We start from the raw sequence: 26,585 nt of genomic DNA, 5'->3' as shown, positions 1-26,585 counted from the left end.
TGCATACTGGGAGGTGGATATTCTAAAACAAATCAAACCAACAGAAAACTTGATTCTGGCCGTAAGTGCCAACAGCAAAAGTACAAAACAAGAACCTCAGCAAGCGGTTACCTTTGAGACAAGGACATGAATATGGGAGACAGAAATAAAGCTCTCATTTTTCATTTTGTACACAGCTTACATTGTTTTCTTTTTCTTTTTTTTATTAGATTATATTTATTTATTTGACAGAGAGAGAGAGAGAGAGAGACAGCGAGAGAGGGAACACAAGCAGGGGGAGTGGGAGAGGGAGAAGCAGGCTTCCCGCTGAGCAGGGAGCCCAATGCGGGGCTCGATCCCAGGACACTGGGATCATGACCTGAGCCAAAGGAAGAGGCTTAACGACTGAGCCACCCAGGCGCTCCCACTGTTTTATTCTTCTAACCTTATACACATATTGCTTTAAAATACATCAACCCAGATGGGAGAGATTATGGTCCAATTTTTAAATTTCTTCTTTGTATTATTCTGTCATAAAAAAACAGTGATAAAAATTACATGCAAAATTTTAAGAGGTTGTAAAAAAAAAATGTACCCAAGTATGACAGCCAGAGTTGTCTTTGTTAACACTGTAACATCTGTTCACATCTTCGATAACACTGCAGTTTGGAGGAGTTTTCAGAATTTTAAGTATGAATGTTGCTTAGTCAGCAATCAACAGATATTCATTATGTTACAAAGTATAAGCCACAGATGTACATTTAAAGTGCTTACAATCTTGTTTCCCTGCACTGTGAATGCATTTTCTCTTAAATCTACACCATGGGCCCTCACACATTGCTAGGAGAAACATCAAATGGTATAGCTACTTTGGAAAAACTCTGCCAGTTCCTCCAAAAGTTAAACACAGAATTACGATATGACCCAGGAATTCCACTTCTAGGTATATACTCAAGAGAATTAATAGCATATGTCCACAAAAAGGCTTGCATGCAAATATTCATAGCATTATTCATAATAACCAACAAGTGGAGACAAGCTAAATGTTCATGAACAAATGAAGAGACAGACAAAATGTGGTATATCCATATAGTGGAATACTATTCAGCAATAAAAAGGAATGAACTGCTGACAAGCTACTTCACAGACGAACTTCAAAAACCCAATGTTAAGTGAAGGAAGGCAGATACAAGAAACCAGGTATTGGGGCACCTGGGTGGCTCAGTCAGTTGAACATCTGCCTTTGGCTCAGGTCATGATCTCAGGGTCCTGGGGTCAAGCCCTGCATTGGGCTCCCTGCTCAGTGGGGAGCCTGCTTCTCCCTCTCACTCACACACACTCTCTCTCTCAAATAAATAAATAAATAGATAAATCTTAAAAAAAAAAAAAAGAACATATTATATGATTCTATTTATATGAAATGCCCAGAAAAGGCAAATTTGTAGAAACAGAAAGTAGACAAGTGGTTACCTGGGGCTGGGTGGGAATGACATTAAATATAAATGGGTGTAAGGAATCTTATGGGGGAGGGTGAAAATGTTCTAAAACCAGGTATGCCAATGGCACACCACTCAGTAACGTTACTGAATTGTACACTGGAAATGGGTAAATTTTATGATATGTTCTATATATCTCAATGAACTTGTTAAAAATAATCTGCCTCTTGAGACATCATGTCCCATCCTGAATGGGACAGAGTGACCAATGACAGCATACAAATTAGTCTCCCTTATGGAATGCAGTTTAAGTGGGTTTGGCTTCTCTGCTAGGAGTAAATAATCAAATTTAAGTTCAGATAAAAACACCCGCTTTCCTTTAAGGAGAAAGAACAGTCATTAAAGTGACTGTGGAGGAGTCTCTCTCGAGGACCTCTGCTTTACACCATTTGAAAATGTGTGAAATGCTTAGAGCTGAGCATTTAAAGAATTAGAAAGACGGTGAGGGAGAGTTCTACTGGAGTGTAGCAAATGAAAAACAATCAGCAGTTTAAATATGAGGAGCCATGAGATAAAACTCAGTGCCAGGAAGCAGGATGTGAAAATTAATGGCTCATAGATAACAGTCCTGGACCACAGATGGGATAACACCAAAGCAGTAAGCAATATTTAAATAAGCTGGTAGGTCACTAAACAGTTACAACAGGAGATCCTCTTGGCATAAACTAAAAACCAAGGTGCCATGTTGGTTTCATGGAAATGCTTGGGTACTGTCCCGAGTGTCCTCAAGGTCTAGTTGATGTAACAGAGGCTCACTGACTACAACAAGGGGGGCATGTGACTGTCAGAGTCAGGCCTGTTGAATTTTGACTAATTTAATTACATTTTATGTCAGCCTCCCTCCCTCACCCCCCACTCCACAGCAAGTCCCAGACCTTCAACAGCAAAGGTGAACAGAGCTACCATTATTGAGAGCTCACGATGTCAGGCACTAGGTGAAGTGAATTTCTACATTTCTCATTTAAACATGAAAGCAAACATCTACGAAACAGCTGACTTAAGTATTTCCCTTTACAGATGATGAAAGGGAGACTTAGTGGTGTTAAGTAACTGGCCAGGGTCACACTTCAGGAGACAGGAAAGTTAGATTTCAAATCCTTGTTTCCTAGAGTCTTTTTTTTTTTTTTTTGGCATCAGTTTTTAATTTTTTTTTTTTAAATTGTGATACATGTGTGGGCTGCACTAGGATTTTTTAAAAAAATCATTGCTCTATTTTCTTATTGTAAAGTAGGCCCGAGCCTGCATTCTCAACATCTTTATGAACTACCTTAAATCAGCAATTTCCTAGGATAGTACCCTCTAGCTAGAGGACTGATTTGATTCATTAAATTCCTTTCCAAAAACATTTTAGACAAGCACACTATTTAATTTTTCTCCATCTTTTCAAACTCCTCCAATTGTTTAATAAAATTTTAATAGTTTCTAATGTTACAATTTTTTCTTCCTATTCCAAAGTTTCTATTAAAAAGTACACCAGATAACCTGTCAGAACTGGTGACCTGGAAATTAGAATTTTAGAAAAATGTGGACACACCCACACATACACACATGGAAAGATAGATAATATGTAGGTAATATACAATATGGAGATTTTCTTTCTAAATGAGCACTTTGGAAGTTTGGAATTAAGCAAGCACTAAGAAATCAAGCTATCCTCAAACATTATTTGTCTTTGCTCCTCTTGTTTCCAATGCAAGACCAATTCTTAACTTCAATCCTTATTCTGTTTGCATGATAAATGCTTTCACGGTCAAACATGTCCCTAAAATCATTATTTCTTCTTGCTAATACAAGAGAGTTTCCTTTTAAGGTAAATGTTTATGTTGTCTACATCCATCCTTTCTCCATATATATCGAGTTGAATAAATGTCTAGAATTCTTACATCTCAAATTATTAAAGTATGTTAAAAATTAAAATTGCATTATAAATATGTTACATGTGATAGAATTCATTATTTGAAATATGAATCAAGATAACTTTTGTCTAGAAATATATCAGTCGTTTTACATACTTTTTGCAATTCACTGAAAATAATAATAAATCAGATCTACAAGAGAGTTTATGAAATAAAAGTGTATCTCAGAAAATGTGTGTCAAAAAAGTTAGGGTTTGGGGCGCCTGGGTGGCTCAGTCGGTTGGGTGACTGCCTTCGGCTCAGGTCATGATCCCGGGGTCCCCGGATTGAGTCCTGCATCTGGCTCCCTGCTCGGCGGGGGGTCTGCTTCTCCCTCGGACCCTCCCCCCTCTCATGTGCCCTCTCTCTCTCTCTCATTCTCTCTCTCAAATAAATAAAACCTAAAAAATAAATAAATAAATAAAAAGTTAGGGTTTGTTAGAAATGTCTATATATGGGGAACATAACATTCAGAATGAAAAAAGTACTGAAAGGGAAAAACTAGGATCTCAAAAGGAAATATACAGCTAGATTAACAATTTTTGGTAAGGAAGGGAGTTATTTTTTTAAATCAAATATGCATTTTGGTGATGAGTAAATGGGCAGCCTCAGCTCACCGCTAATATAAAGATGAATAACTAAGTCAGAATTCTCGGGCAAGTCAATGTACCTAAAAATTCTAAATGCTACTGATAGAAAATTTGATTAAGAAATTCTAAAAGAGTAAGATTTCCCCGGAGACAGTCAAGTGGAGTGTCAGCTGTAAGTATATTCTATACCTTAATTAGGGGGCTGGGGTCTCAGCCTCTCTTGCTCACCAACAGATGGTTATCGGAAGAGATTATTTGTCGGGCCCTCTGAGAAATTCAGTAAGAAAAAATGTGATCAGAGTCTGCAATCAATTTAAGGTTAACTAATATACTCTGGATTAGTGTGTGAGTTAATATCTGTTAACAACTTAAAACAGTACTTTGTACATAATAAATGTTCAGTAAACATTACTGTTAATTAACAGCAATGATAGTGGCAGCTAAATTCTCTGGGATCGATCACATACATGCAAGGTGAGCCCAGATAAGGAAGAGCTAAGTATGGCCAGTGACAAGGAAAGACTTTAAAGGAAGCTAATTTTGAGTTGATTTGTAGAAGTACACTGAGATAAAGAAGAGAGGGAATTGCTTGAGCAAAGGTACAGAGGTGAGAAGGAGAGAATAAGGGAACCTTACTCAGAAGTACATTTGGCATACCTGTTCCTTATTCTTCTGCGTCCTAACCTCCTAAGTAGAGGGCCGCTAGTGCAATTGTTTAGCTATAAAAGATGTGCATGCTAATATTAAGATTGAGGTTGAAATGGTTTAAGTGTGCTCAGATCATGAAAGGTCTGACCTTCCTGGCACAGGAGAGGAGGTCGGGAGGACCATCATAGATTGTGGAGTACAGAAGTAGGGATAAAGTATTCAGGTTCAGGCTCTGAAGCAAGCAGTCCCGGCCTTGAATTTGAGCTGTCCTATATTCACTGGGTCTCTGCCTAGTTCCTTAACTTCTCAGACCTTCCATGTTCTTATTTGTAAAATGGAGATGACAGTATCTGCCTAATCCTGTACGAAAATGAACGTTAAGTGTTGAGCACACTGCCTTTCAGTAAAGCGAGGATTCTCAGTAAAAGCCAGCTATGATTAATTACGAGTCTGCGTTCTAGGTGATGAGGGCTGTGTAGGAAGAGCAAGCCATTCTAACACTTGAGAAGAAAATGTCCCTAGGGACCCTTGGACTCCCAAAGACTCTGAGCTTAGTGATAATTAAAGTTACAAAGTTCAAAACAAAGAAGTTAGACTGGGTTTCTAAGCATCAAAATTGTGCTCCTCAAATGATTTTGAACATGCAATTATCACAAAACATATAACACTGATAATGTATCTACCTCCCTCTTAAAATCAGTCCTACTCTGTTACCATAGCAAGAGTTCAAAAGCTCAGGAAGTAGAGAGTGTCTAAAGTCTTCGACTGACTCAGAAGTGACTTGAGCAGGCCAGCAAATTACCACTTTGTAACAAACAAAACAAAACAAACAAAATCTCCATAAACCAAGAAAAATTTACTAAAGATTGCCAAATGGGCAAACATCCTAACTGTGGAGAGGATTCAGTTACAGGCCAAACCTTTTATAGTGGTATCTTGTTTAATGGGTTTAATATGGCCACGGACACCAATGTCCTCTGACCCGCAGTAATAGATATATATGGATACAGATCTATTTATCCATATATGTACGTCTCTCCTCAACACGGCTCTTGGGTTCCAGAATGGCAGATACCACATCACCTTCATTCTGTATTCCCCACCATTATGGAGCCCATAGTAGGTATCCCAATATTTGTTGAACTAAAATGAATTTGTCAAACTAGGTGTTCCGAACGAAGGTCTGGCTCTTTGGGGTCTTCCGCTTTAATATGGTTATGATTATCTCCTATAAAATTATTTTGCCAACGTCTGAAGAGTTTTAAGTTACGAGAATTCATCTAAACAGATAACAGACTTTCTCCATCTACTAAAACATGATCTCCTTAACTGAGCAGACTATTGGGAATGTGAAGATGTAAACACTTAGGAGCTGTTGGGTATACTTGAATCATTCTGCTTTGTGTAACTGGAACTTAACACTGCCTGGGGCTGACTTCTGGACTAGGGCTTCACAGTCCTGGGCTCCAGCCTTGTTTGTGCCCCTTAACACTCCTGTCACCTCAAATGTCTATCAAGGCTGCTTAAGAATGCCACAATGCCTCTTTTTAAGAGAAGCTTATAAAAGAATGTGCAAAGGAGATAGATGTCCTTTGCTAGTTTACCTTCTTCTTGGGCTTGAATGATTAGAATAGAGTTAGGATTTTATTTGGGGCTAAGAAAACAAAAACATTTTGTGAGGGTTATACCTACGGGATTTTTTCCCTCAATCATGTGTTATCTATCATTGAAGAGGAAAGAGTATCAGCTTCAGTTGACAAAGCTTGAGGGGCAGAAGAAAGGGTAGCCAAGGAAAGCGGACACTGGAAGAGAATATGACCAAAGGCTCTGAAATAATAAATCAAAGCAGCTAATAAAAGCTATTCTTCCAAAACTTCAGCCCAAACTCTGATACGCAGATGGAAGATGCTTTTGTAAACACCAGACTTTAAGTGGAACCAGGCTGTGTCACAAAAAATGAGTACATGTTGAAATGAAGCAGATAGAATTTTAACTATTTTTTAGGTACCCCCAACAGGTTGGTAACAACAACAACAAAAAATTGGGCTTATTTATTCATCTTAACAATTTATATATTTATCTTAGTACCACTTAAAGTTACAGTATATAGAAAAAAAGCAAATGCTGAAAGATTCTTTTCCTGTTTCAAACAAGAACGTCTGGGAATAACAATCATGGAAATACCACTTTGGGATTAAAAAAAAAGTAGTACGGGGAAGATAAATAAGTTTTATTACAGGAAGCTAATCCTTGTGATCCAAATATTTCAGTTTTCAGTTTCTGAAACCAGAAGAGTTTATAGGCCCAACAATACGCAAATCCTATTATGAACATGAATCTTTTAAGAGGACAGTCACAACCCAATATTTGAAGTGTTTTATATTATTATATATTCATTGTGATCCCCCACCCCACTCCTACACCCTCTCTCTCTCTCTCAAAAAAAAAGTGCTTAACAAGTTTGTATCAAGTTCCCAAGCAAAGTCAGTCTTTAAGGGGAAAGATAAAGCGTATTTCATGTTTTCCACCACTTTTCCCCCTCTCTTGAGGGGCAACAGTGAAGGGGATGGGAGAAAGACACCCTGAAGCTCTGAATCAAATGACAAAACACACATCACCGGTCAGGTAACGACCAGATGCCATCTAGGAGACAACTTCATCTTCACACACGTCACGAAGAAGTAGGGCAACAGAAATAAACCTTAGCGCTGTTTCCTGACCTGCCTCAGAGATCTGACCGCCTGCCCCAGACCTCCCTTGGGAATGATAAAGCTCCAATCCTTCACATCCCCACCGGACTGCAAGCTGCAGTACATTCCTAAAAGGCTGCCGTGCCTTTTCCTCCGACACAGCATCGGAGAGAGAGAGGAAAAAAAAAAAAAAAAAAGCGACCGGGCGCCCCCGAAAGAATTCCAGCCACAGGGCCGTCTGTCCACGCTCAAGTTCCACTCCAAAGCAGTCCCTGGCAGAGGCGTTTGGGCTGCGCGCTCTCCGCCACCGGGGCTAGGTCCCCGCGGAGAATACTTACTGGGCTGCGCCAACTTTGCTCTCTCTCTTCGCGAGCACTTTGGCAGGCTTTGTGTCTTCCACATCTTGCTGGAGTTCGGTCATCGGGGCCGCGTGCGGAGGGCACCTTCAGGCGTCCCCCGCTCCCAGCGGCTGCCAGCGCCCGGCGCGCAGGCCCTGCGAACCGCGCCTTCCCCGCGCCCTCCCCGCGCGCGCTCAGGCGCTCGGCGCATCCAGGCCGGCCCGGCGCGGCGCGGCGCGGCCCGGCGGGGCAGCCAACCTGGACACGTCCGGCCCGCGGCGATTGGTCGGCGCCGGCGTGCGAGCCAGGGAGGGAAGGGGCGGGCCGAAGCCAAGTGACGGGCTCCTGCCCCAACCCGGGAGGCCCCGGCCGCGTGCGAGGAAACCTGTTGAACTAGTCTGGCTCGGGGAGGGAAGCTAATTGGCCACGCAGGTGAAACAGTGGCCTAACTAGGCTCCGTAGATTTAGCCTCCTGGTAAGTGGGGCCGTTTGCCCTCCCCGACTGTAACCGGGGGGCGGGGGGGGGGGGGGTAGTGTTTGAGAAACGGGTTGGCCTGGCTGTAGCGCCAGGAAATGGTTACGACTGAGCGAGGCGCTCTCTCACACTGATGCGCTGTGTGGGCTGGCCTGGGGCCCGGCCTAAATGATTCAAACAGGATGTTGCCTCACTGGGGACTGCTCCATCGGGGCTTCAACAATAGATCGGTTCAGTGACAAAGGTAGTGAGACGTGGTTGTCCCTAGTGGTTGTCTGGTTAACCCTTCCCCGGGCGGGGGCGGGGTGGGGCTGGGGAGGCATTCATCACAACCTCCTTAGCCGCTCAGCACGGACTGTGCCCTCGCCCAGTGAAATGAATGCCTCTTCTTCCATCTGTTTGGTGAGGTTTGGACATGGCGAGTCCGTCTGAAGTTTTGCATTTCAAACATCATTTATCTCACAGATTTTTGAGAGCTCCCACCTTCCAGGTATCATTCTAAGCATGCCCTTATTATACCAAGTAATGTATGTGTTGGTGGTTTTCTACTTCTCTACAGAGTAGTTGAGAATAAGAGTAATGTAAAAGCTACTTGTTGGAAGCCCGCATTTACTTTAAAACAATAAGAAGTGGCAACAGTAGCTCATGACATGGCTGGGGGAAAAAAAAATCACTAACTCTGTGCTCTGTCTGGGGCTGCAGAACAATGACAAGTGGCAACAGTAGCTCATGACATGGCTGGGGGAAAAAATCACTAACTTTGTGCTCTGTCTGGGGCTGCGAGTCCTTCGTTTTTCTTTTAAAATTGATTTTAGATTTCAGAATAAGTACAAAGACTAAAGAACCATAGTGTTTACGTGTATGTATGTATATGTGTGTATGTGTGGTGTGTGTAAAAGAAAACACGTACCCTTTCAGATAATTGCAAACATTTTGGAGATCAATTCCCATCCAAAGCTTTCTTTTTTCCCTCTGCATTTAGTAGCTATATGATTAGGCTGAGAGAACAAAAGCATCTTTTTGTAGCCTGCCTGCTCCAAAATTGATTCTCTTGACACTTGAAAAATAAAAGTAAAAGAAAAATGTTTGTGTAAATTCCATGAGAGTTGGCCTGGTAGGTTGTGCGTGCTCTCTTTCTCTCTCTCTCTCTCCCCCCTATTTTTTTTAAAGATTTGTTTATTGACACACATGCACCCCAATGTGTATAGCAGCAATGTCCACAATAGCCAAACTATGGAAAGAGCCCAGATGTCCATCTACAGATGAATGGATAAAGAAGAGGGAGTGGGGGGGGGGAATATTACTCAGCCATCAAAAAGAATGAAATCTTGCCATTTGCAATGACATGGATGGAACAAGAGGGTATTAGGCTAAGCAAAATAAGTCAGTCAGAGAAGGACAAATATAGGATTTCACTCATATGTGGAATTTAAGAAACAAAACATGAACATAGGGGAAGGGAAGGAAAAATAAAATAAGACGAAATCAGAGAGGGAGACAAACCATAAGAGACTCTTAACTGTAGAAAACAAACTGAGGGTTGCTGGAGGGGAGGTGGGTGGGGGGATGGGGTAACTGGGGGATGGGCATCAGGGAGGGCACTCGATGTAATGAGCACTGGGTGTTATATGCAACTGATGAATTACTAAACTACCTCTGAAACTAATAATACACTATAGGTTAATTGATTTTAAATTAAAAGAAAGAAGATGTTAGTTGAAAAAAGGATTTGTTTATTTATTTTAGCGGGGGGGAGAGAGAGAGAGAGAGAGAGAGAGAGAGGGTAAGAGTGGGAGGGGCAGAGGGAAAGGGGTAAAGAATCTCAAGCAGACTCCTGGCTCACCATGGAGCTGGAGGCAGGGCTGAATCTCACCATCCTGAGATCACTACCTGAGGGGAAACCAAGAGTCAGAAAGTCAACAGACTGGGGCGCCTGGGTGGCTCAGTTGGTTAAGCGACTGCCTTCGGCTCAGGTCATGATCCTGGAGTCCCGGGATCGAGTCCCAGGATCGAGTCCCGCATCGGGCTCCCTGCTCGGCGGGGAGTCTGCCTCTCCCTCTGACCCTCTTCCCTCTCGTGCTCTCTATCTCTCATTCTCTCTCTCTCTCAAATAAATAAATAAAATCTTTAAGAAAAAAAAGAAAAAAAAAGAAAGTCAACAGACTGTGCCATCCAGGTGGCCTCCCCCTATTTTTGGGGGGGGAGCTCCTGACCAATGACCCCTGTGGAAGCCTGGCTGGGTGTGGTGGGGAAGGCTCTGGGTGACCTGAAGGTTGAAAGCTGTCTCTTAGGTGTCCACAGCTGGCTTTTCCTGGGGACATTACACCTTCAGCCTCCAGTCCCCTTTTCTAGCTACCCCTCCTACTCGGGGATAGGTGTGGGCCTGAAATGTAGGTGAGGTTAGCATCCTCCTAACTTCTGGGTAGTGATTCTTTCCCTAAACCTCACGTGTCTGGTACAGCTCAAGGAGAGCTCAGTTTTTGCCCCAAGTATTTTTTTTTTATTGCAGTAAAATATATATAACATAATATTTATCATTTTAGCCTTTGTTAAGTGTACAGTTAATGCCACTGTACAATTCAGTGGCATTAAATATAATCACAATATGTGTAACAATTACCACTGTCTATGCCCCGAACATCTTATCATACCCAATATCAACTCTATACCCATTCAACAGTAACCCCTCCTCCCCTCTTCCCTGTCTGTGGTAACCTCTATTCTCCTTTCTGTGTCTATGAATTTGTCTGTTCTGGATACTTCATGTAAGTGCAGTCATATAATATTTTTCCTGCTGTGTTTGACTCATAATCGCTATATATAATGTTTTCAAGGTCCATCCAAGCTGTAGCATATCTCTGTACTTCGTTCTTTTTAATGGCTGGATAATATTCCATTGTATGTATATTCCCCATTTGTTGATCCGTTCACCTGCTGATGAACACTTGGGCTGAGTTTACTGCCTTGTGGTTCTTGTGAATAACGCTGCTGTGAACATTGATGTACAGATACCTGTTTGAGTCCCTGCTTTGAATTCTTTTGGGTAAATACCTAGGAGTGGAATTGCTGGTCAGATGGTAGTTACATGTTTAACCTTTTGAGAAGCCTCAGTCAGGCCCCTTTGGATGCATGAATAAGGGCAAGTGTTCAAAACTTCCTCAGCATGGGCGTACAGCTCAATTAATGAGCATGTGAGTACCCTAGAACTTATTCTGTAGTGTGTGGGATGAGGACTTACAATAATGTGGTCTTAAGTGAGAAAGGAGAGGAGGGGGATGGGTGTAGGGGCAGGTGGAGAAAATAGCACATAGTCCTTTCCTAGAGTGGGGAGGAATTAGAAAGGAGCAAGTAGGGAGTGACTGGGTGGCTCAGTTCGTTAAGCATCTGCCTTCAGCTGAGGTCACGATCCCAGGGTTCTGGGATCTGAGTCCCACATTGGGCTGCTTGCTCAGAGGGGAGTCTGCTTCTCCCTCTGCCTGCCACTCCCCTGCTTGTGCTCTCCCTCTCTGTCAAATAAATAAAATTTAAAAAAAAAAGGAGCAAGTAAACTGCATTATTTTACTTAGTAACATTTGCCTGTGTTTAAATTGTCAAACAGCTTCCTAATTTGATTATTCATAGGGTTATTATACAATAAAATGGAATGCAGTATTTAAAAGGCAGTATTGGCAAACATTAGGGGAGGAGTTCTAGCTGTTACTTTTTCCAGTTACCGAACCAGGTCCCATAGAAAATGCCTAATCCATCACTTTTCAGGAGGTAGGAGATTTCTACCTAACAGCTTGGAATATCGATCAAAATTGGTCTCTTTTTCACGTTGATCAGATACACTGTACATCTGTCCATAGTCTCAGAGGCAGAGTTCAAATATGAGCTTGGAGATTTGAGTGAGGATAATGGTGCAATGTATGGGTCAAGTAACTACCTAATTGATAACACGTGGCAGGCTATGTACTTATTAGCCAATATAGGTACACATCAAGTGTCATCACATACCTGGGATTTTGTGCCTGTTGTCTGGTGACATGTTTAAGAAGGTGGTTGATGCTCTTATCAAGGTATAACCTGTAATAATTTATGCATAATATTCGATGTATCAGTGTCCTAAGTCAAAGAATTTCATGAGCACTCATCAGACCATTCCTGTTTTCAATTTAAGTTCAATATCCAAAGGAGAAAATGGAAAAACACAGAGTTCAGAAGTGAGCCATACAGTGACACTGAAGAATTTGATTTTCAGACTTCTAAACAGAGTTTTAAGAATGAAAGTTGAGAAGCATTATGTGAAGGGGACCTTTACTGAGATGAAGGGCAATTTCCTGATGAGTACAGCCATTAAACATTGTAATGGGAATCTATAGTAGGGCATGGAATCTCCTACTCTCTAGGTTTTTGAAAATAATATAAAGAAAAACTATATAGAATGGTTGTAAATCAGTATTTCCCAAGTCAGGTTATACTGCAGATGGGGAAATTTGAACTATTCTCTTCCTCTCTAGGGATGAAGCACCAACCAAGCTTAGCACCCATGTTTGGAGAAATGGACAAGGTGGTAAGGGCTTACTGGTCTAGGATAGGTAGTGGTTGGCACACATTAGTGTAAATCTGGTTCTGTGAGAAAGAGGAAGCAATAAAAAACTCTTACAGTCCAATATTATTTAAAAATTAAGATACACGATGCCCCGGGGCGCCTGGGTGGCTCAGTTGGTTAAGCGACTGCCTTCGGCTCAGGTCATGATCATGGAGTCCCGGGATCGAGTCCCACATCGGGCTCCCTGCTCAGGAGGGAGTCTGCTTCTCCCTCTGACCTTCCCCCCTGTCATGCTTTCTCTCATTCTCTCTCTCAAATAAATAAATAAAATCTTAAAAAAAAAGATAAAAATGAAATACGCGATGCCCCATAAGTAAGACATTAAAATCAGTCCCGAAGTTTTAAAGTAGATGTCTATTTTCTGCATGGTTAATGTCACAGATCATATGTGATGTAAGGAGGCCTCTGAGACCATCCAGTATTGTGCTTTTCACACCAGGTTCTGGGGGAGTCAGGGTGCTTTGAACTAGAGAGAGAAGGAGCTGGTGTTCGAATGTAGGTCTTCTGACGCCAGCCTCCCTCTTTCCACCACTCAGACACACGGCCTCTCTTGCCTCTGCTAGACCACTTCCACTTCATCTCTCTCATGTATCTGTGTTCTGTATTGGGTTCTCTTTCAGGGAGGGGGAGAGGGTTGCCTGCCACACACTAAACAAAATCGAAAAATAAAATCTACCGTAATTTTTCAGAGAAAAGCCTGAGCTTCAGAGGGTGTAGGGGCTTGGCCAAGATGACAGCGATCCCCTGAGGATGAAGATTCAGCTTTCCTGACTTCAACTGGGTGGTTGTTGGCGTGTAGGAGAGTGGACAGGACAAAAGGAAAGTTCATGAATCACAGAGACGCATGCCTTACTGGAGAGCGTGTGTGAGGGAAAACCCAAGGACCCTGACACATCTATAATGTCCGTCGGCAAGGAAATGTTCGAATCTAGAGCTATCTTTGGTGGCTGCCCTTTTAGTTATCTTTGCTACATAACTAACTACCTCAAAGCTTGTGGCCTAAAACAATAATTTATTATTTCCGCTCATGGTATGGTGGGCTGACAGGGTTCTCAGCTGGATGGTCTTCACTAGGGGTCTCTCATGCAGTCGCTGTCAGATGGTGCCCAGGGTTGGAGCACCATCTGAAGACTCAGTTGGGAGCTACAGGGGCACTCCCGTGTCTGGTGCATTAGCTGGGATGGCCGGAGCAGGTGGGGACTAGCTGAGCATTTTGTCCCCCTCCATGGCCCACCACATGGCTAGCCTGGGCTTCCATATGACATGGCCATCTCAGTATACTTAGACTTCTTACTTGGTGCCTGGCTTCCTCCAGAGCACGTGTTCTGTAATGCTAAGGGGGAATCTGCAAGGCTTCTTATGTGATAACCTTGGATGTCAGGTGGCTTCACTTCTGCTGCTTTCTCATGGTCAAGGGTGAGCCACAGGGCCAGCCCACGTTCAAGGTGTGAATAGCAGGAGTACAGTTCACTGGGGACCGTCTCTGAAGACTGGCTACCATAGTGCAGATAATAATAGATAAGGCCCTCTGACTTTAGATACTTGGTCAATGTGGATGTGAATAAATGAGCATTTCTAACAGCACTGTTCTAAACGCATGTGATATACAAGTTAACAATACGGGCAAAACCATGGTGTTCGTGGGTCTTGCATTCTAGTGGAGGAACTGAAAATGAGAAAAGTAAGCACATGAAGAACACAGTTTCAACAGATGGGAGATATAAACAAAATAAAAGAGAAAACGGTGGAGAGTGAGGGAGGCCTATTTTACACAGGAGGCCGGGGGAAGCCTCTTTGAGAGGTGATGTGTCAGAGTTGAAGGAGGGGAAGGAGGGAGCGTGTGAAGTCTGGGTGCAAACCTTGGTGGCCAGTGGGGAGAGCATGGGTAAAGGTGTTGAGGCAGCTCTGAGCTCGGCACATTCTAGGGAGGACATAGTTGACTGCAAGTGTTTCAAACAGGTCAGAGAGGTCCCATGACTCCCAGATGGTCTGGCTCCAAAATAAGTCCAAGAATCACTGTTTATAATCCCCAAGCAGTGATTTAAAGTTAGGGAATCTTTCATGTTTTCTTAGAGAAACATCCATACAATAACTTCCTTTCCTTGTTTTGGGAACTAATGATCACGCCATGCTTATGAAGGCTGGCCCTTCTCTTCCCTTGCGTCTAGGTTTTGCGTGCTCTCTTTTCCTCCCTGGGAAATGTTCTGATGATGCAGTCTGCACTGTGCAATTAATACACAGTTTGGAAGCAGTTAATACTTAATTATTCAAGGAGTTTCTGCAGGTTACGTTTTTTTCTTTATATCACCTACTGTGTACTTTCTGTTGTTTTTTTTTTTTTGGATTTTCATTCCTTTTTACATACTTTCTTGTTATTATTCCTTTCTGACCATTCCTATTAGCATTTTGTTATCTTTTCTTCCAATTTGTTTTCTAGTAGTATTCCTTTTTAAGAATTATTTAACAAAAAAGAGAGCAAAAGGGGAACAGGGGAGGAGCGAATGCTGAAAACACCTCAAGCAAGTGAGAAAGTTTTTCTTTTTCCCTCAAGTAACCACAGCTTTACTTTGCTTTTTGAATTTTATAAATAGACCCTTCATTTGAGGTAGATTTTGCAGTCTGTCTGTCCATTCCTTCCTTCCCTCCTGCCTTCCTGCCTTCCTTCCTGCCTTCCTGCCTTCTTTACTTCCAACCAATATTTTTTTGGTGCCTTTGATGTGCCAAGCTATATTTTGCGTGATGGAGATGTAAAAATAAATAAGCACCTACGTGCTGTGAGTTCATAGTCCACTGGGAAAGAGTTCAGTAAATGGTTATTTACAAAATGTACATACACAGAACTTGAGTCAAAACCTATCACAATTGCATATCACAACCAGACACGTGGACCAGACACTTGGGTATCAGATGGTGGGAAGGGGCCGGGGGTGGCTGTGGGATACTTCACATTCTCCTGTTTTGGGTCACACACAAGTCATACCCACTCCCTCCCTAGCCCCCTTACATATCCGCGCAACTTGTTGAAAAGGCTCTAGGCTGGAAGTCAGAACTGGGCTCTGGTCCAGGTACTGTGCTTTGTGCTGGAATGTACATCTATTAATGGAACACAGCACTGAAGTAAGAGAATGCTGGCCTCAAGGAAAGGGCTGTATACTTCATGGTTACAGCTGTATCACTTTCTGTCTTACAGAGACTAAAAGAGGGAAGGGGAAAGAAAGTGTTTACACAGAAATGTTGGAAGTACCTATTGCGAAATGACAGTTTTCAATAAATTTCATGAGGCAAGAGTAACTATTCAGATCTATTCACTGGGGAAACCTAAGTGCATTTACCTCCTTCCTATAGGGCTTTCTGCTGCTTTATACAGGCTTCTACCTTTAAAAGCCTACCAGATGAAAACAGAATGTTTCCCTGTGTGTTATGATCCCAGGCTGATTCAAATCAGAATTTATTTTCTGTTTTTAGTAGTAGTCCAAGAAACAAAAGTTCAACTTTTCTTTTTATCAAAAAGATAAATAATAAGCTCGTTAGCAAAACACACATTAGAGGGAGATTCAGACATTGGAAATGCTTGGTCCTATAGAATCCCAAGCCTCCAGATTTCGTAAAAAAGTATAAATCAGTAGTAGGTACTACAAAGAAACAGGAGGTGAGAGCTGGTGGCTGTGGTCTTGATTCCTGGTTTCTCTGTTGCACTGTTCATGCGGTCCTACAGTATTTGTTCTTCTGCCCTTTCTGAGTCTGAAGGATTGTCCATGGTGTTCTTTCAGTAAACAACCCCCCTGTGGGAGCTCCTTCAGGGACTTTGTCCTGCGGCAAGAGAGTCCCGGCAGGGGAGGGGCAGGGATGAAGTGAGGTCAAGTGATTGAGATTCCGGACTGATCTAAGAGTCCTAATACACACTTGACCACCTTCGACACCTGGCTTACCTTCTGTAAAACTCCATTTCCTCATCTGGGAGGAGAAATAGGAATAGCAGTAGTATCTATGTTATAGGATCGCTGGGGAATTTAGAAAGCTAATGTGTGTAAAAGAATTAGTAAAGCATGCCAGGTACCTAGTAAACACTCAGTTCATTTAAACTATTGATTATCATCATCATGTTATTCTTGACCAGAATAATATTTTGACAAATGGAGGCTACTGCCCTCCCTTAGATCATCAGCCCTCATTATTTAATGATAACCCACAGTGTGTGAAGTATTATGTCATGTGTAAGAAGGCATTACTAAAGCAGTAGAAGGTGTAACATCTATTCCCCTCTGAGTCCTCAACCCTCTTCAAGCTGATATTCTTGTATCAGAAGCTAAGGCTCCATCCTTAGATCAGTGACATTGATATGTTTAACTTGCTAGATCTCATCTTTAATCCCTCATGTGTCCTAGGTTTTTTCCTCTCTAATGTCTTTGCCACCATAAAAGCCTTAGTTTAATAGTAAAGAAGTCATTGGAATTAAGAGGTAATCAATATGAACGCTGAGGCTTGTGAAGGCTTATGATAGCTAGGGTGATTGTACATTCTCATTTGCTTGAGAGAGTCCTGGTTTAGTCACACTATTATGGCTTATTTACAGTAGGGTCCCCTTTTAAAGGTGTCCCTGTTTGGAAAACTTATTGACAGTCAATCTATAGTTTGACCAAACTAAAATACTGTATTAGCTCAGGTGTTTAGATTAAGCATGAACCAAACTCTTGAATCTGATTGCCTTGCTGCCCAGTAGACTACCCTCTGTCACTCATTGTATTCCTAACTTTTACTAGTTGACCTGAAAGTTACCAGAAAAAATGTGTTGGAAAAAAATATTTTCAGACCACAACGCTATGAAACTTGAAGTCAAATACAAGAAAAAATTTGGAAAGACCACAAATACATGGAGGTTAAAGAACATCCTACTAAATAATGAATTGGTTAACCAGGATATTAAAGAAGAAATAAAAAAGTAAATGGGAGCAAATGAAAATGAAAACATGACAGTCCAAAACCTTTAGGATGCAGCAAAGGTGGTCCTAAGAGGGAAGCATATAGCAATACAGGTCTGCCTCAAGGAGTAAGAAAAGTCTCAAATACACTGCCTAACCTTACACCTAAGGGAGCTAGAAAAGGAAAAGCAAATAAAGCCTAAGGCCAGCAAAAGAAGGGAAATAATAAAGATTAGAGCCTAAATAAACGATATAGAAAAAAAATCATTAGAATGGATCAATGAAACTAAGAGCTGGTTCTTTGAAAGAATTAATAAAATTTATAAACTCCTAGCCAGACTTATCAAAAAGAAAAGAGAAACACCCAACTAAATAAAATCATGAATGAAGGAGGAGAGATCACAACCAATACCACAGAAATAGATACAATTATAAGAGAATACTATGAAGAATTGTATGTCAGCAAACTGTGCAATCTGGAAGAAATGGACAAATTCCTAGGAACCTACAAACTACCAAAGCTGAAACAGGACGAAATAGAAAATTTGAACAGACCCATAACCAGCAAAGAAATTGAATCAGTAATTAAAAATCTCCCAACAGGGGCACCTGGGTGGCTCAGTTGGTTAAGTGACTGCCTTCGGCTCAGGTCATGATTCTGGAGTCCCGGGATCGAGTCCCGCATCGGGCTCCCTGCTCAGTGGGGAGCCTGCTTCTCCCTCTGACTCCCCCCGCCATGTGCTCTCTCTCTCTCTCTCTCTCTCTCTCTCTCAAATAAATAAAATCTTTAAAAAAAAAATCTCCCAACAAACGAAAGTCCAGGGCCAGATGGCCTCTCAGGGGAATTATACCAGACATTTCAAGAAGAGTTAATACTTACTCTTCTCAAACTGTTCCAAAAAATAGAAATGGAAGGAAAACTTTCAAAGTCCTTCTATGAATCCAGCATTGCTTTGATTCCAAAACCAGACACACACCCCACTAAAAAGAATTACAGGGCAATATCCCTGATGAACATGGGTGCAAAAATTCTCAGCAAGATACTAGCAGACCTGATCTAACAATACATTAAAAGAATTATTCACCATAGTCAAGTGGGGTTTATTCCTGGGTTACACAGGTGGTTCAGTATTCACAAATCAATCAACAATGATACACCACATTAACAAAAGAAAGGATAAGGACCATATAATCCTCTCAATAGTTGCAAAAAATAGCATCGATTCTTGATAAAAAAAACCTTCAACAAAGTAGGGATAGATGGAACATAAGTCAACATCATAAAGGCCAAATATGAAAGACCCACAGCTAATATCACCCTCAATGGGGAAAAACTGAGAGCTTTTCCTCCAAGGTCAGGAATAAGACAGCGATGTCCACTCTTATCATTACTACTTAACAGAGTACTAGAAGTCTTAGCTTCAGCAGTCAGACAACAAAAAGAAATAAGAGGCATCTCAATTGCAAGGAAGAAGTCAAACTCTCGCTATTTGCAGAGGACATGATACTCTGTAGAAAATGTGAAAGACTCCACCCAAAAATTGCTAGAACTAATATGTGAATTCAATAAAGTCACAGGATTTAAAATTAATGTACAGAAATATGCATTTCTATATAACAATAACGAAGCAGCAGAAAAAGAAATGAAGGAATCGACCCCATTTACAATTGCACCAAAAACCATAAGATGCCTAGGAATAAATCTAACCAAAGAGGTAAAAGATCTGTACATTGAAAACTATTGAACATTTATAAAAGAAATTGAAGATTCAGGACACAAAGAAATGGAAACGCATTCCATGCTCATGTATTGGAAGAACAAACATTGTTAAGATGTCTAGACAACCAAAGCAATCTACACATTTATTGCAATCCCTATCAAAGTACCACCAGAGTTTTTCGCAGCCCTAGAACAAACAATCCTAAAATTAGTATGGCACCACGAAAGACCCTGAATAGCCAAAGCAACCCTGGGAAAAAAAAAAAAAAAAAGCTGGAGGCATCACAATTCCGGACTTCCAGCTACATTATGAAACTGTAGTGATCAAGACAGTATGGTAGTGGCACAAAAACAGACACATAGATCAATGGAACAGAATAGAAAACCCAGAAATGGACCCATAACTATATGGCCAACTAATCTCTGACAAAGCAGGAAAGAATATCCAATGGAAAAACAGTCTCTTCAACAAATGGTGTTGGGAAAACTGGACAACCACATGCAGAAGAATGAAACTGGGCCACTTTCTTATGCCATGCACAAAAATTCAAAATGGATGAAAGACCCAAATGTGAGACAGGAAACCATTAAAATCCTAGAGGAGAACACAGGCAGCAACCTCTTTGACCTTGGCCGTAGCAACTTCTTACTAGACACGTCACTGGAGGCAAGGGAAACAAAAGCAAAAATGAACTGTTGGGACTTTATCAAGATAAAAACCTTCTGCACAGTGAAGGAAATAATCAACAAAACTAAAAGGCAGACTAGGGAATGAGAGAAGATATTTGTAAATGACATATCTAATAAAGGGTTAGTATCCAAAATCTATAAAGAACTTACCAAACTCAACATCCCCAAACCAGATAATCCAGTTAAGAAATGGGCAGAAGATATGAATAGACATTTTCCCTAAGAAGACATCCAGATGGCTAACAGACACATGAAACGATGTTCAGCATCACTTATCATCGGGGAAATACAAATCAAAACCACAATGAGATACCACCTCACACATGTCAGAATGGCTAAAATTAACAACACAAGAAACAACAGGTGTTGGTGAGGATGTGGAGAAAGGGGAACCCTCTTGCACCTATTGAATGCAAACTGGGGCAGCCATTCTGGAACACAGTATTGAGGTTCCTCAAAAAGTTAAAAGTAGAACTACCCCCATGTTCCTGCAATTATACCACTAGGTGTTTACCCAAAAGATAAAAAAATACAGATTTGAAGGGGTACATGCATTCCAATGTTTATAACAGCATCATCAACATTAGCCAAACTATGGAAACAGCCTAAATGTCCATCGACTGATGTATAAAGTAGATGTGGTATGTATATACACACACACACACACACACACACACACACACACACACACACACACACACACACACAGGACTGTTACTCAGCCATCAAAAAGAATGAAATCTTGCCATTTGCAATGACATGGATGGAGCTAGACTGTATTATGCTAAGTGAAATAAGTCTGTCAGTGAAAGACAAATACCATATGATTTCATTCATATGTGGAACTTAAGAAACAAAACAGGTGAACATTTGGGCAGGGGGAAAAGAAAAAAAGGTGAGAGGGAAATTAACCATAAGAGACTCTTGGGACGCCTGGATGGCTCAGTCGTTGAGCGCGTCTGCCTTTGGCTCAGGTCATGATCCCAGGGTCCTGGGATCAAGCCCCGCATTGGACTCCCCACTCAGCGGGAAGCCTGCTTCTCCCCCTCCCTCTCTCCCTCTGCTTGTGTTCCCTCTCTCGCTGTCAAATAAATAAATGAAATCTTTAAGAAAAAAAAAAAGACTCTTAGCAATAGAGAGCAAACTGAGGATTGCTAGAGAGGAGATGGGTGTGAGGATAGGCTAAATGAGTGATGGGTAGTAAGGAGGGCACTTATGATGAGCACTGAGTATTATATGTAAGTGATGGACAACTGAATTCTGTTCCTGAAACCAACATTGCACTGTATGTTAACTAACTAGGATTTAAATAAAAAATTGGAAAAGAAATGTATTGCAAAAAAAGAAATGTACGCAAGAATGTCAAATTATCACAGTTAGAAAACAACTCAAACTTCATGCTCCATTGATGTCAAATCAGAGGCATCTCTGTGCACAATTGATGGCTTCATGATCCAATCAAGAGTTTGGCCCTAACTGACTCATGGTTATTACCTATCTTGGCTTGGCTAACCACAAAGCAGAATTTGAGTCACTTATGAGTCATTCATATTGACACGGAGTTTGCAAAGAGTCTGGCTTAATTCACCCAATATGTTCTTTAATCATTTTCCTCTAGAAGAAAGAAATGGGTCATTTGACTCTTCCAGAGTAAGAACGTCCCAGGCTGTGGCTTTCAGTTTATCATCCAGTGAGCAAAATCCTTAGAGCCTTGGGTATCTCTTGGTTACTAAACTGCCCATGAGTAGTCTTTGTAATGAAAAACTCTAGCACGCACCAGAAGACACAAATTAGGTTTAGGACTTCTTTACTTTTTCATTGACCATTGCCTATTTTTGTGACAGTGCTGTATTTAAAAGTGTAGATAGAGGTTACCTTTTTGTATCTGAAAAGGGGGTAGGGAACGTTCAGGGGTGCTGGAAATGTTCTATATATTGATCTGGGAGATGGTTACATAGGTGAATGCATATGTAAAAATTAACTGAATGTACACTTAAGATTGGCGTACTTTAATATATGTAAGTTAAACCTTAGTTAAAAAGAAGTAAAAAGGGATGAAAAGTCTCGAATCTCTTGAGCCAGCGCTGGTTAAAAAAATGTATTCTGAGTTAATGAAAGAAGAAACAAAACCTCTGTTTATATACTCTTTTTTTCTCTTGGATATCAATATGATATCTAGCTATTCTTTTCTATGGGTATGTGTCATGATCTCTATCTTTACTTAATCTTTGGCAATAAAACTTCAAATTATGGCAGGTGTTTTTGGATAGGACTTTATTGTCCACTTCTGTTCACATTTATTTCAGTATGTAACATCACAAAGTTTTTCATTCTTTTAACAATGCATTTTTGCATGACTTAAGGAATGTTGAAAGCTTCCTAGGCCATATGAATCATGGCTTATAAATAGTACAAGTCTTCACCTCTTGGTTTCCAGTTTATCACGTGACTGTTCAGTAAGGTAGTTGAGTTGGGTAATGAAAGAGATCAAGAGAAGGACAAAGTGTTTTAAAATAAAATGGATGCATTGCAAATTAAAACCCTGCAGATATTTTAGGAAATATTTGATGGCTTCAAAAATCCCATCTTTTATTTTTTAATCTCCCTCCAAAGGGTATTCTACTAGTGTGTAGCCAGTCACACATCCAAGTCCCTCATCTAAGGTTTAGGGGAGTTCAATAACTGTGAGATTTTTATGCAGTTAAAGCAAAAGGAAGGGGGCAAGTAGAGATTAAATTTAATTGAGTGCCCCCTATGTGCCAGGCACTGTGTAGACTACTGAATCTCTACAACAACCTTATGAAGATTATTCCGTCGTGTCAATGAAGAAAACTAAGATTCAGAAAAGGTACACAACTCTAATGTCACATAGCTGTTATTCACTTGTTTTCTTCCAAGCTGTTTTTGTACTGTCTCTGGTGATGTCACAAGAGGTGACATACTGAGTTCTGAAGTGATGAAAAGATTCAAAGGGACCTGAGAGAGAAACTCATGAGTCTTGCTCGGAGATAAGGAAACTAGGTTTAGGGGACCCAGTATTTTGTGGGAGGTTATATTGTGTTCATTGAGGCACCACACACCTCAATTGCCCTTACTTTCTGGAAGCTCTCTCTTCTCTCCCCACCTCCCTACCTCATCCTGCCCCCATAAATTACCACAGACAGAATTAGAATCCTTTGCATGCTCTCCTGTGTGGTGGGCAGGGGTAAATGGCATCTGGAGCCTGGGTTTAGATCGCTGATATACCACTTAGGAGCTGTGTGACATTAGGTAAGTTACTCAACGTCTCTGAGCTTCAGTTTTCTCACTGTAAAATAGCAGACTAATAGTACCTGTCTCATAGAGTGGTTGTGATAATTAAATGAAATAAAACATGGAAACCCCTTTAGAATGGAGTGTGGCATGTAATGGATGTCTCATGAGTATTAGCAATTAGCTTTTGTTATTATAACGCACAATACTCAATTTGTGGTTATATGTGTAGAGGCTTACCTCCCCAAAGAGATGGAGGTGATGTGTTGGACATCTTTGTAATTCTGCCTTCAGTGCCAAATTAGTGTCTCATAATTCGAGACACTGAACAAAGGCCTACTGGATTGATTTCACTTTCCTAGTTAATGACCTTCCAAATTTTCCACATTGTCCAAATTTCCCCAGTGAAAGACCTCATCAAGTACAGAATCCACACCTCCCAGACCTTATTCTGCTACTCTTGAGGATCCTGATTATTGCTTTGCAGGCTGGCATTTCCATCCCCAGGGATTTGTCATTGCATTTAAAAATCTCAAAGTAGAGAGGGAGTTGCATATGCCCATGATTCATTTCAAGACTTGGTTATTTCTTTGTTGTTCCTTCAGGGGATTAACATCAAGTATGGACTGACTTTCTGTCCTTGGCATTATATGGTTGATACAATCTGGGCTAAGGTAACAAGCACGTAATTCTTCTATGTGCTTTCTACATACAGCTTCCCATTTCTGTTGACACTGGTGCCTTCATCTACCCCCCTGGGAACTGCCTTGTGGAGAAGTAAGGCCTTTGCTCTTTTTGCTTCCCTTCTACCAAATAGCACTATCATGAAAAGGATGCCTGGGATGCCTGGGTGGCTCAGTCAGTTGAGCATCTGCCTTCGGCTCAGGTCATGATCCTGAGATCCTGGGATCGAGTCCCTCATCAGGCTCCCCTGCTCAGCGGGAAGCCTGCTTCTTCCTCTGCCTGCCACTCCCCCTGCTTGTGCTCACTCTCTCTCTCTCTCTGACAAATGAATAAATAAAGTCCTTAAAAAAAAAAAAAAGCATATGTGTAAGTCCAAGGCTTTGTTTCCTTGGGTTGTGTTGTGGGATACTGGGATTTCCTGATTTCAGGGAAGGTAGCTGTTATTTTTTCAGTTTCCACTTAGAAAATTTAACCTTGGCATTTCAATAACGCTAGACTATTGTTTTTGGAAGGTTGGTATGTAGAATGTTGAGACAGGTTTTCTAAAAATGTGGACTGCAACTATCAGATCAGACATTAACATTCCATCTTCTTTTGGCAAAGTTGGGATTTTTTTTTTTAATGATGAACTTCAGCACTGTTGTTTTAAGATTCAAATAGTGCTCCATGTCTCACTTTTGGGAAAATGATGCTTTTATTCTACTGAGACTTTGTAAATTGTTCTTTTCCAGGTAGCTTCTTTCTTTCTTTCTTCTTTTTTTTTTTTGAAGATTTTATTTATTTATTTGACAGAGCGAGAGACAGCGAGAGCAGGAACACAAGCAGGGCAAGTGGGAGAGGGAGAAGCAGACTCCCCTCTGAGGAGGGAGCCTGATGCGGGGCTTGATCCACCCAGGTGCCCCTGGGTAGCTTCTTTCTTATTAGCAGAACTTGGAGGATAAATATATGTAATTAGAAATTTCTTACACTTGTGAAGATTTGGAGGCTTTTATGTTACTCAATGTGAAACTTTTAGCATGTCAAACTCTGGATCAGAAAATATGCAGCTGCTTTTAAGTAAGATGAAACTCATCTTAGGAGACTTTGGATGTATAGAATTATAACTAGAAAACTGTGACTTCATTGCATACTTGATTTTACATCGAGAGGTGTTTACTTCAATCTCTATTACATTTCTCCCCTCTCATCTTTCTCCCTCGTATCTGAACAGTGTGAGGACTGGTTCATTGTCTCTAGTTGAACCTTCTGTTCCTAGAACCTGTTAATAAAAGTGCCCAATAAATATTTCTTGGACAATAAGTGATGATGCTTAGAAGAACACTACATATTACAGCTAACATCCAACTTGGAAATGCATTGTGTTCCACGTGGCATTTGTATGCAGAATACATTTTCTCATGTAAAAGAGTAATGTAAAAAGAATTTGGATTCCAGGGCTGGCTCATAAAAGTGAGCTTATTCCATATTGTGGATTCTATTGCTTTTGCTACTCCATAAGCAAACTTTTCTGGCTTAGTGAGGGAATCAAATCATCATTTAAAAACTTGTTTGTAGGGCGCCTGGGTGGCTCAGTTGGTTAAGCGACTGCCTTCGGCTCAGGTCATGATCCCGGAGTCCTGGGATCGAGTCCCCCATCGGGCTCCCCCTTCTCTGTGGGGAGCCTGCTTCTCCCTCTGCCTCTGCCTGCCACTCCCCCTGCTTGTGCTCACTCTGTCTCTCTCTCTCTCTCTATGTCTAATAAATAAATAAAATCTTAAAAAAAATTAAAAAAATAAAAACTTGTTTGTATAGTGAAGGCAGTTCTTACCCTATGATGAGCTCCCCACTGAATTCAGGAATGGATTTCCCTCTCTGTACTCTTCCTTCCTGGGTGAATGTTAGCCAACGGTAGACAAAGAGATGAGATGCTAAGGGGTAAATATTGTCTTCTCTAGGGCTTTGGGGGTGACTCTACCCTAACCCCTGGCTCTCTAAAAGTACTCCCCTCCCATTAAATTCCCCACTAAATTATGAGGACTTCTAATTTCTATATGTGACCTTTTCCTTTTAGCTACAATATCCTGTATAATTCATTCAGCCCCCTGAGGGAAATAGTGAAGGAACACTCTGGAATTAATTTTGAAGCTACTACAGATCCCCAGGCCTTGATCCAAAACCCGTGGGGCCAGATCTGTTTTGGATACAGAGGGATTTTTGGATTTTAGGAAACACATATGCTGCGTGTTACAAAATATCCCCAGCTTGTGATTCAATCAGATAAGATTTCTTCAGCTAAACGTGTGAATATTCCCACCGAGTGAGATAAATAGATGTTGCTTTGAGTCTCACATCACTTCACTTCAGGTTCTGCTAGCAAAGTTATAAAAGTTGTATGGTTTCAGCGCTCTTTCTACCTCAGATTCATTGATAGTAGGTTGTGGGCCTGTAGTACCATAGAGATTATGCCTCAGAGAAGAAACCACTGAAGGTTGTCCTCGTCTCAGCCTGCTGGATGGGTCCTCGAGCAGCAGGGATCCCACCTAGAGATAGAGGAGAATCACCTCCTTGGACCAGAAGGCTGAGAATATCTTTCTCGCTGCTATTTATCAGCACTTCCTGTTTCTGCCAATTCTTAGGTT

General features: G+C 41.2%; 1 protein-coding gene and 1 long non-coding RNA gene across 6 annotated transcripts in view; one reads left to right on the top strand and one right to left on the bottom strand.

Moving 5' to 3' along the window:
* The window catches only part of GRAMD2B (GRAM domain containing 2B), a 122,851-nt gene that overhangs the window by 61,631 nt on the left and 34,635 nt on the right, over window positions 1–26,585 (bottom strand). The window contains exon 1 of one of the 5 annotated variants that reach the window (XM_027605248.2): window positions 7,637–7,869. The exons of 3 other annotated variants lie outside the window; for them this stretch is intronic. In XM_027605248.2, the coding sequence (XP_027461049.1) occupies window positions 7,637–7,719 (83 nt within the window). In that variant the 5' untranslated portion in view covers window positions 7,720–7,869. Of the gene's footprint in view, window positions 1–7,636; window positions 7,870–26,585 lie in introns of those variants that run through there. One more of the 5 variants, XM_027605247.2, reaches the window with a different exon arrangement.
* Window positions 7,916–26,585, top strand: part of LOC113928926 — a 166,211-nt gene continuing 147,541 nt past the window's right edge. The window contains exon 1 of the long non-coding RNA XR_003522027.2: window positions 7,916–8,111. This is a non-coding gene — a long non-coding RNA (uncharacterized LOC113928926). The remainder of the gene's footprint in view (window positions 8,112–26,585) is intronic.

Source organism: Zalophus californianus, chromosome 5, assembly GCF_009762305.2.
Source record: "Zalophus californianus isolate mZalCal1 chromosome 5, mZalCal1.pri.v2, whole genome shotgun sequence".
Classification (NCBI taxonomy): Eukaryota; Metazoa; Chordata; class Mammalia; order Carnivora; family Otariidae; genus Zalophus; species Zalophus californianus.
This window is presented reverse-complemented; position numbering and strand designations above follow the sequence as displayed.